Source organism: Macrotis lagotis, chromosome 7 (assembly GCF_037893015.1).
Source record: "Macrotis lagotis isolate mMagLag1 chromosome 7, bilby.v1.9.chrom.fasta, whole genome shotgun sequence".
In the NCBI taxonomy this organism is placed as follows: domain Eukaryota; kingdom Metazoa; phylum Chordata; class Mammalia; order Peramelemorphia; family Peramelidae; genus Macrotis; species Macrotis lagotis.
The window spans coordinates 52,678,077-52,688,796 of record NC_133664.1 but is presented as its reverse complement, the minus strand read 5'-3'; the positions used below and the strand labels follow the sequence as shown (position 1 = coordinate 52,688,796).

The 10,720-nt window shown below is 34.9% G+C and overlaps 1 protein-coding gene across 7 annotated transcripts in view; it reads left to right on the top strand.

Moving 5' to 3' along the window:
* The first annotated feature begins 207 nt into the window (after nucleotides 1-207).
* Nucleotides 208-10,720, top strand: part of ADAM22 (ADAM metallopeptidase domain 22) — a 91,546-nt gene continuing 81,033 nt past the window's right edge. For 2 of the 7 annotated variants that reach the window (XM_074192863.1, XM_074192862.1), the window contains exons 1-2: nucleotides 209-761; nucleotides 8,577-8,640. In XM_074192863.1, the coding sequence (XP_074048964.1) occupies nucleotides 8,581-8,640 (60 nt within the window). In that variant the 5' untranslated portion in view covers nucleotides 209-761; nucleotides 8,577-8,580. Of the gene's footprint in view, nucleotides 762-8,576; nucleotides 8,641-10,720 lie in introns of all 7 variants that reach the window. The other 5 variants (XM_074192867.1, XM_074192864.1, XM_074192868.1 and 2 more) reach the window with 5 other exon arrangements.

Below are 10,720 nucleotides of genomic sequence, written 5' to 3'. Positions count from 1 at the left end.
CAATCTCTGAATTTAAATCACAACTTGATGAGAATTGTCTATTCTGGTCTTTACTGGTAAAGTCAGAATTTGACCTATCAGACTATTTTTAGGTCCTACAAAGGTAGAACAAGCAGATGTTTTGTTTCTGCTTTTATTTTCTGTTTTTGCTTATTTTATGTGAAAATCCTTTGATTCACAATCCCTATATTCTTTCAAGAGGAATTAGGTAAATTAATGGCTCTGCCTTGCACTGTCATTCACATGGAGTCCCTAACTGGTGGGAAAATAAATAGATTACCTTACCTTTCCCTGTTCAAAGACTGCTTGGGTTTCTTTCTGTCTCTCTCTTTTACCAGCCTTGAAAGACAGCTCAATCAACTTGTATTTCCCAGTCCAGTGATTTGACTGAAGAGTGACCTGACTTTTGGTTTTGGCTTATATGGAGAATTTATATATTATGCTATATTTACTGACTATGTGCCACTGATGTGGACTTTTTCCTTCCTTCCTTTGTTCCTTCCTTATTTCTTTCCTCCCTTCCCTTCCATCATTCCTTCTTCCTTCCCTCCATCCTCCCTCCCTCCCTTCCCTCCTTCTTTCCTTGTTTCCTTCCCTCCTATGAGGATTAAAAGAGCCCTCTGGAAAGAACCTGTGAAATGATAGCCAAAGCTTTATCTTTTCTATTTACGCTTGCAGGGAGGAGAACATTGTTACTACCATGGCCACATTAGAGGATACCCTGATTCGTTTGTTGCCCTGTCAACATGCCACGGACTTCAGTAAGTTTTATAAATTACTCAATTATTCTTTTTTTCTTTAGTATCTTTAAGTGCTTAGTCTCTGATATTACTGTTTTCCTGGTCTATTGTGGATGATATCAGAATAAAAGTTTGTTGCATATCAGGGATGGAGTAGGCTCTCTCTTTTTTTCCCATTAATTCAGTAAGATATTAACTATTAACAACTTGTCAAGTTTTGATGCTGGTAATGTAGAAGTGAAAATAAAGCAAGTCCTACCCTCAAAGAGTTTGCATTCTAGTCTGACTGGTTTGTTTTTTTTTTTTGACCTAGAAATTTAGATATATTGTCTCCATCATTATCTCATTAATTATTATTAATATTATTTTCATTATTCATCATCTCTGTCATCTCTTTTCACATGTTTATTGGTTCTATTATTTGTTCTTTATCCTACTTATTTAGGATGTCACTATTAGGTTTCCATTTAATTTTTGCTTGTACTATCTATATTGCATGGTACTATCTATATTGCATGGTAGCCTATAAATGATGCATTTAGTTAAATCTTCTTGATATACTTATTTACACTATCTCTATGTTCTAATGCGTAGTCTGTTTTTGTACAAGGTACCATGTGGTGCTGAAACATGTTTATTTTTTAATCATCTGTACATAAGATTGCATGTCTTCACCTCTAAATTTGCAACTTTTTTTCAAATCTACACTTTCCACTTTAGCTATCTTTCTGTTAGATACATCTAGGGAGGAGCTTACATTTTAGCTGTTTATAAGTCAAATAGATTTTTTTTTGTTTTTGCAAGGCAATGGGGTTAAGTAACTTGCCCAAGGTCACATAGGGCATATTAAGTGTCTGAGATCAGATTTGAACTCAGGTACTTCTGACTCTGGGGCTGGTGCTTTATCCACTGCACCACCTAGCTGCCCCCTCCAAAGAGATTTGATTGAAACTTTCTCTTATGATATACTACTCAGAATTTTTCCTTAAGAAAGTAATATTCTTGGGGTGGCTAGGTGACACAATTGATAGAGCACCGGCCCCAGAGTCAGGAGGACTTAAGTTCAAATCCAGCCTCAGACACTTAATAATAACCTAGCTGTTTGGCCTTGGGCAAGCCACTTAACCCCATTTGCCTTGCAAAAATCTAAAAAAAAAAATAGTAGTAGCATTTGGAGGATGTTGTAACCTGATTTTTATCACAGTGTATGTGTATACACACACACACACATATACACAAAATGTTTGAATAATTTGATTGTTTTAGTTTTTCTTAGTTACATTTTAGCATTTTTACACAGTTACACACAAACACACATGTATGCTTAAACACATAGATATCTCTGTTTATGCAAATATAGTCTAAACCTGTGATTTCATCTGTGTGGGTAACTCCCAGTGTGAAAGTTTTCTCCATTGCCACAGATTGACAGATTCTCTATAACATATCTTTAGAATTGCCTGTGAACAAGAGATTATTGACTTTTCCACAGTCTTATAACCAGTATAAGGTGGGATTAAAAACCAAAGTTTTCCTAATTTCAATGCTCTACCCATTATACTAAGTCTCTGCAAACACTTAACAGTAATTTATTGATATATAAACCAATTATTTTTTATTTGGAAATGAACGACAGATAGAAGTTCCTGAATTTGAAACCTTTGCTTCCAGGCAGACTAATCCTTGACCATACTAGATTCATGATGATTTTGTTCCCCTAGATCTTCATAGAATGCAATTTGTACCTTTTTTTTCAGTGAACTACTTCTTAGCTCACAACCTTTATGGTAAGAAAATTCTTTCTGAAAAAGAAAAGTAAACTTGGGTTTGAGTTCCAACTCAGGACCTAACTTTTCCCCTTGATCTTCCTTGTCTTTAGCTTCTTTATTTATAAAACAAGATTACATTTAATGTTTTCTAAGCTCCCTTTGAGACTCCATAGTGATGGGTATAATATAATCTAGAGTTGGTGCCAATCTGTAGTTTTTGAGGTAAAAAACTGAAGTCATACAAATAAGTGACTGGTGAGAGAAATGCTACAGAGAACCATCAAGAAGACCTGGATTCATATTCTACCTCTGATATATAATGCCTGTATGACTGTGGATAAATCATTTAACCTCTTGGTGGTCAGCTCTCTGAGATCTTATATTGCAGAATCTGCATTTTTTTAAAAAGAGTTTTAATGACCAGAATCACAGATCTGGACAAAAAATAAAATGGAAGCTTTTGTTCAATCATATTCTAGGCACAGGCATTGTTTTTAGAAGTTGTAGTTTAATGGTATGCTCATAGCTATGTGCAGGTAAGGCATACTTTGGCTTAAATTTCATTAGATAAGAACGTGGAATAAAAATGCTTCACTCAGCCCCGTCTCAGATAGTTTATCACCCAGTTTTACTTGTGGCATCTTCCAGACTGACAGTCAGATCAAAAAGTCCTAGAGAAAATGCATTTTGTGAGAAGTTATTAACCATTAAATCATCGTACATGCTGTCTCTGGCATACAGATTATGCTCATTTAGCTATGACTTGATGACTTGCCTCTTGCAAATAACCCAGAACAGAATGACATAAAAATAGATTTTTTTTTTTCCGATTTGTAATCTTAAGGTAAAGAAAACAAAATGGGAAGCATTAAAGTCTGGTGCCTTTTTTTTGCAAAAACTTGCATGAACACATATTCCAGAGATGAAAGATTGTTCTATAATGTCAGGTCTGGGTGGTCCAGTGACACCCCCCCCCCTTAGATTTTAGGTTGTTAGTAGAACCTCTAGGAAGGAAGCAACTCACATATGAGTTTACTACCCCCTGGTGGTGACTTATAAAAATTGCTGCTTTCATCTCAGATTCCAACAAGTTCTTTTCATAGAGCATTTTAGAGAAGGAAATGATGTTAGTAGGGATGAATAAGCCTTTATGGACTATAAATATAAAGATTTGGGGAGCATTTCCTTATGATATTTAACATCAATAAAATTATAGTATCATTCGGAAGAAAAGACAAAACTGAGAACACAAAAATTGGGAAAACATATTGTATTATTTATTTGCATTTTTTAATATTTAAATTACTATTTTAGAATTGAAATACAAAGATTCTACATTATTTTTAAATTTTTGACTTTCAGAAATACTTAGAACATACAAATTACATTTAGAAAATAAAAAATATATTAATTACAAACTCAACAAAATGAAAACATAAAATTGAGTAACTTTTAAAACATGATTATCACCAGTTTTCTGTTTTAAAATGCACAAAACTATGTGTTTTTCCCAAATAACATGAAACTACATATCTTATATGTTAACTAGATTATTATAGGCAGAAAGACCTCTCTCTGTTGCATATTGACGGTGTGATCATCCTGGTCATAAACTCTTCCCTTATTCATAGATCTGACAGGTACATTTTTTGCATGCTCACCTAATTTCCTGTAATATCAACCTTTATGTCTAAATCATTTAACCATTTTGTCCTTTCTTTGGATTATGGTGTGAGATATTGGTTTCTGCCAAACTGTTCTCCAGTTTTCCTACTAATTTTTTTCAAATGATATATTCTTGTCCCAAAAGCTTGCATTTGAACATTATATTACTATGGTCATTTATTACTGTGCAATATATACCTAACCTGGTTCACTGATCTATCATTGTCAGTGCCCTAGGTGATTCTCCATGACTAAATTGTAGAGCACATAATGGTCTATCCACATTGGCAGAAAAAATTCTTCACTGGTAGCTGCCTATAACACTGAAATCATGGGGTGTATCCACTTAAGACTTTTTGTATATCATATATATATATATATATATATATATATATATGATATTTGCAATACTATAAACATTTTTAAATGCCAACTGTATGCAGAACAAGGTGAAAAACACTGGGAGAGATGTTAAGTCCAGGTAAGACATAGCTCCTGCCATCCAGGAGACCACAGTCCAGGATCAGGATGAGATCCAGACACAGAGCATTACATAATACTATATGAAGGGAAAAGAAAGAGAACAATTCGTTTATTTTATTAAACACATACTATGTTCAAGGAGCTGTGCCAAATACTCTCCAAATATTATCTCATTTGATATTGTCAATGGAGAAGGGAGGGTCAGAGAACCTTTCCTGGTAGAATTTACATGGAAATAGTGGTTTAAGGAATGAGTAGGAATTCAAAGAAAAAGAGAAGAAAGGGCATTCCTAGCAAAGGAACTAGCCTGAGCAAAAACTAGGATGCCCAAATACACAATAAATATTCAAGAGACAGACAGAATAATAACCCATTTGATTGGAGCATAAAATGAGAAAAATAAAAGGTAAGCTTAGAAAGATAGAATGGCATTAAGGTATAGCAAGCTGGCAATCAAATTCTTGTTTGTTAATTGTTTAATGAAGAATATATTGTTTACTAGTATAGTATTTGTCATTATATAAACAGTAATATTGCTTAATAAAATTACTTGATCAGCCTTAGTTCCTAACTTAAAAATACTCTCAAGCTCCTATAAATATCCTTTCTAAATGAATATAATATGATAAGGTGATCACATTTATTCAGTATTGTTACCAAGACTGAAGTTCATAGGATCTTAGAACATTAGAGATGTAAGGATTCTTGAACATAGTCTATCTAGTTCAGTTTCCATTTTATCTGAAGTTCTAGGTTTGAACTGAATCGGTTCTGGGATTGAAGCACAGTTAGGACCTCAGCCCCCTTTTTATGACATGATTTAATACTTCCTGTTTACATTTCTGGAGTCATAATCTTAATTGCTGACCTCTAAGTCATATAGAAGATAGAGAATTGGACCTGACTTTTGGAAGACTCGAGTTCAAATATTACTTCAGATACTTAATAGCTGCATAACCCTACATTACCAAAACTCTCTCAGCCTCAGTTTCTTTTATCTGTAAAATGAGAATATGACTTTAAAGCACCCACACCCAAGTGTATCATCATCATCATCATCATGAGACAATCCCACTTAAAATGAGATAATATTTTTGAAGTGTTTAACCTTAAAGTGCTATATAAATGTTTGTTATTATTTTGTTACTAGTATTAGTACTTTTAAGCTCACCTTGCCTGAATCTAGCTTTCCAATGTGACATCCAGTAATATCTTCTGATATCTCAAGTACTTATATAAGTGAATAAGGAGGTAAAAGAAACAGGCCATAATTTATTGGAGGAGCTAGGGTGAAAAATGCAGACTTATTACAGATATTAGTTATTTGTGGTTCTATAGTTTATCATAATCAACTGACATCCTAGGAAGTGGTGATCAGAGCAGTAGCTGGCTACATTTCTTCCTTGGAATGCCAACTTATAATATGTTCCCATTTATCCAAAATGCTTGGGGAATATTATAAGAAATAACCATTTCTCAATGTCTGTTTTTTTTTCCCTTAAACACAGTGCTTTCTAGTTAGTGAGCATTTATCATGAGAGTTATAGATGTGTAGTTTTTGTTGATTTATTTTAATCAAATCTTCCTCTTTGTGAACCCATTTGGGGTTTTCCTGTCAAAGGGACAGTAGTGGTTTGCCATTTCTTTCTAGGACATGCCATACATGAATGACTAATTTTCTTAAAATTGGCAGCAATGCCACTGACATCATTTTAAATCTTGGGATCAATCAACCAGAATTTATTAATGTCCCATTATGTTCTATGAAGTTCTACTAGCAATCTAGCACAAATCCTATTCATTAAGAGCTTACATTATAATGAAAAATCACCAGAGTATATATAAGTATGTACAGAATAAATTGGAAGCTATTTGGCACAGTGCATAGAGCTAGACCTGAAGTTAGGAAAGCTTGAGTTCAAATTCAGCCACAGTCACTTACTAGCTGTGTAACCCCTTGCAAGTCACCTAATCCTGTATGACTTGGTTTCCTCATTTGTAAAATGAACCAGAGAAGGAAATGGTAAGCCACTCTAATATAGTAAACCAAGGAAAATCCTAAATGGAGTCATAAAGAGACAGATAAAAATGAAGCATTTGAACAGCAACCACAGCAGCATAAGAAGTGCTTAAAAAAAAAGTAGTAATTGATATTTGGTTTTAAAGGCAATAGGGAACCACTGGAGTTTGAAATAAATCTGTACTTAAAAAGATTTTGTCTTTGGTAGCAGAGGATGGATTGAAATGAGGAGTGATTTGAAATAGGGAGACCAGTTAAGAGGCTGTTAAAACAATCTAGGTGGAAAGTGATAAGGATCTGAACTAAGATGGTAGCTGGATGAGTAAAAAGTGTAAGATGTAGAGATGTTGTGGCTACTGATTACTCATGTGTAGTGAGAGAGGGAAAGGAATCAGGGATAACACAGAAATCAGACGGGTGGTAGGGCCTTCAGTAGAAATCAGGAAAATCAGAAGAGGGAAGGGTCTTGGAGAAAAGACTCAGAATCTGTTTTAGATTTATTAAGTATGAGATCTGGGAAGACAAGGTGGGAATATGAAATGATGGGGAAGATAAAAGAAGAAACTCTTTAAATAGCCTCAGTGAAATAAGAAGGGAAAAATTGGAATTATCAATGCAATGTTCTTTGTTTTTTGCAAGGCAATAGGGTTAAGTGACTTGCCCAAGGTCACAGTTAGGTAATTTTTAAGTGTCTGAGGTCAGATTTGAACTCAGGTCCTTCTGACTCCAGATCCAGTGCTCTATCCACTGTTCCACCTAGCTGGCCCTATAATGCAAGGTTCTTAAGTGACTTTTGTTCCTTTGCTTAATTTTTCTCTTTGAATTATTGGTGGCAGAAGTCATTTAAGAATCTTTCAGAACTACAATGATGATGATAATGATGATGATGATGATGTCATTTAAGAACCTTTTGCAACTACGATGATGATGATGATGATAATGATAATAGTAGCTTAGCTTGAATTATCTTTTACTTTAACATTAACAGAGTGAGGAATAAATGTTAGTTCATAAACAGTACATGTAATCATATCTTTATGGTCTTTCTTGGAAAATTCTGGTATTTTGATTTACATATATGCATATCTATCTATCTGTATATATATGAATAATCTTTCTTTGATTCTAGATAAAAGGGAAAGTTCATTTATTTGGTATTTTGGTGTACACTGAATTGATTCCCAAAAGTAAGCACTTTAAATGCCTCTGACATTGGCCCCTTTGACAAACAGGAAATGTGATCAGAGGAGTGGGAGCTAGCTGAATTGCTAGTCTTTGGGAAGTAGCATAAAGGAAAATCAATAGATTTATTTTAATTTACCATGATAGGTGATAAACAAAAATAGTGGTAACTTCCTATCTCAATTCTTTTGTTAATCCTTCCTCATCTTTCATTCATTTCCCCCTACAATTTGACTCCACCTTAAGCTGTGGACCTCAGTCTGTATCTCTCTTCTCCTTTCTCTTTTCTCCTTTGTTCTCCCTTGTCCCTTCCCATTCCCCCCTCAATCCTCCCTTCTGTCAAAACAATTATGTAAAAAAAAAACCAGAAAAGAATTCAATAAATACTTTTAAAAGGTTGCCCTTAATGGTGTTTGGCCTCCCACTACCTATACTCCCAGGACTTGCTTTTCTTTACCTTCTTATCTTCTTTGAGAGCAGAAACCCAGTATTTAAACTTTATTGTGCCATGCCTAGCTAGCTAACACAGAGCCTTGAAAATTCAGACACTAAGCATTCTATACTGACCCATTCATGTTGGTGGAAGCAAATGAAAATAGAAGTTGGAAGCCAGACTGAGGGTATAGCTGCTGGTGATTTCTTTAAATGATTTCTGGTGATTTCTTAAATGGAGAATAAGTCAATACCTCTGTCTAATCATTTTCCTGTCCTTGACAGTGGAATGTTCTATGATGGGAACCATACATATCTTATCGAGCCAGAAGAAAATGACACCTCCCAGGTATGTTTTGCTTCCATTGGTCCAAGTGGAGGAATAAATAAATCTTGTACATTCTTGTCGTTAAATTTTAGGGAGGGGAATGAAGACAGAATTTAGGGGAATCTGATGTAAGGGACTAAATACTTTACTGGGAAGGTTTCTGAAGCTACCTATCTCTGAGACGTCCTATGAGATTAGACATATTTTCTCATACATCTTCTCCCTCTGTGCCCCTACATTTTCCCCAGATAACACTCCCCCCCTAAAGCTACTCATATTTAAAGTCTCTTTAAATTATTTCTTTTTAATTAACATTAATCTATTTTTCTCTCCCTCCCATCTCCAACTCCTCAGTTTCCATTGGAATAAAACAAAAACAAAAACAAATGTTCTTTGCTAATTTGTATAGTCAAGCAAAACAAAATTCCACATTGACCATATCCAATAAATGTCTCATTCTATCACATCTTGTCTGTTCAGAGGTGAGTAACATGGTTTCCTTTAAAATCTAAGATTGGAGAGGACCTGAGACTCTTAAGGCATACTCTTCTTTTCTTTCATAGTGACAGAAAAATCTCCTTATCTATATTTAGCTAAAATTGAGTTTACACCACTGCCTATAGATAAAAACAGGGACCTGTTGACATGATGTAAAGTCAAACATATTTCCTTGCAGCATACAGTATTGTTCAAATGACTTAGTCAAGCAGAATATTTATGATGAACCCACAAAGATTTTTCCATTCACTAGCAATTATCTTTCCAAAAACATCTTAATAAGATAAATTTTCCCATCTGCCGAATGCTCATTACATCATAATTTGATGCATTAATGCAGCTTTGAGGTGATTTCACAGATAACTTGACCATGGTGTTCATATCATTGCATCAGATTCATAATAATCAGTTTTATGAATAAATGGGTGAAGAAAAAGGAATTCTTCCTAACAACCCCTGATTGTTCTTAAAGAAGAATGCTGTAGGGGCGGCTAGGTGGCACAGTGGATAGAGCACTGGCCCTGGAGTCAGGAATACCTGAGTTCAAATCTGGCCTCAGACACTTAATAATTAATTACCTAGCTGTGTGGCCTTGGGCAATCCACTTAACCCCGTTGCCTAGCAAAAAACCTAAAAAAAAAATAATGCTGTGGTTTTCTGTTTTTACCTCTCTTTGTATGATACTTTGATTTTTAATACAGTTTTTGCTTGGGACATTGATCATTTCCTTCAGAGCACTAGGGAGTCTGGTGTGCATATTTCTATGGGGAAGGGGGCTCTCTTGAAAGGCTCATTGTCACTGAGAATAAATCACATAATCTGTAACACCAAACTTTGTCTAGCAGTGTGACTCAGTGGAAGTATGCTGGACCTCTAACCCAGAACTCAATGAACCAAAGCCATCTTCTGCTATGACAACTAGAGGGCATGGTGGATAGGCCATTGGACTTGGAGATAGGAAGGCCTTCATTCAAATCTAGCCTTAGTTAGGCATTCAGTAATGGAGAGGTCACTTAATTTCTCTTACCTCAGTTTTCTTATCTTTTAAATGAGAGAATTTGTTTTGATGGCCTCTAAGATTCTTTCTAGTTCAAATTCTGGGATCTTATGATTTCCAGTTGGCTTTTCCATGCAAATTGATCAATTCATTTGTTTCCTGTCCTACAGCAGCCATGTTAATAGAGTTTTGACTTCCAAAGAACAGAGTTCTAGATGGAGTCAGATAACCTGATTTGAATCTCATCTCTTGATATTATAACCCATGAGACTTTGGAAAATTCCCTCATTGCTCTGAAGCTCAGTTTCTTCATTTGTAAAATGAGTGATTTGGAGTAGATCACCCCTAAAATCCCTTCCAATTCTACTCTATATTCTATGTTCCTGAAGTTAATCAGGGACTCTCCCCTCTAATCTAATACTTGTGTTTTGATAGTTCTTTATGATTTTCAAACAGCTGACTTCATGGTAATGATATAAGGCAGATGGTACAGATATTATTACCTTCTTCACAGATGAGGAAACTGAGGCTCAGAATAGTTAAATGAATTGCTTATGGCTTTATAACTCATGATTACTTACTTATTATGGCCTTACTTATCAGTCC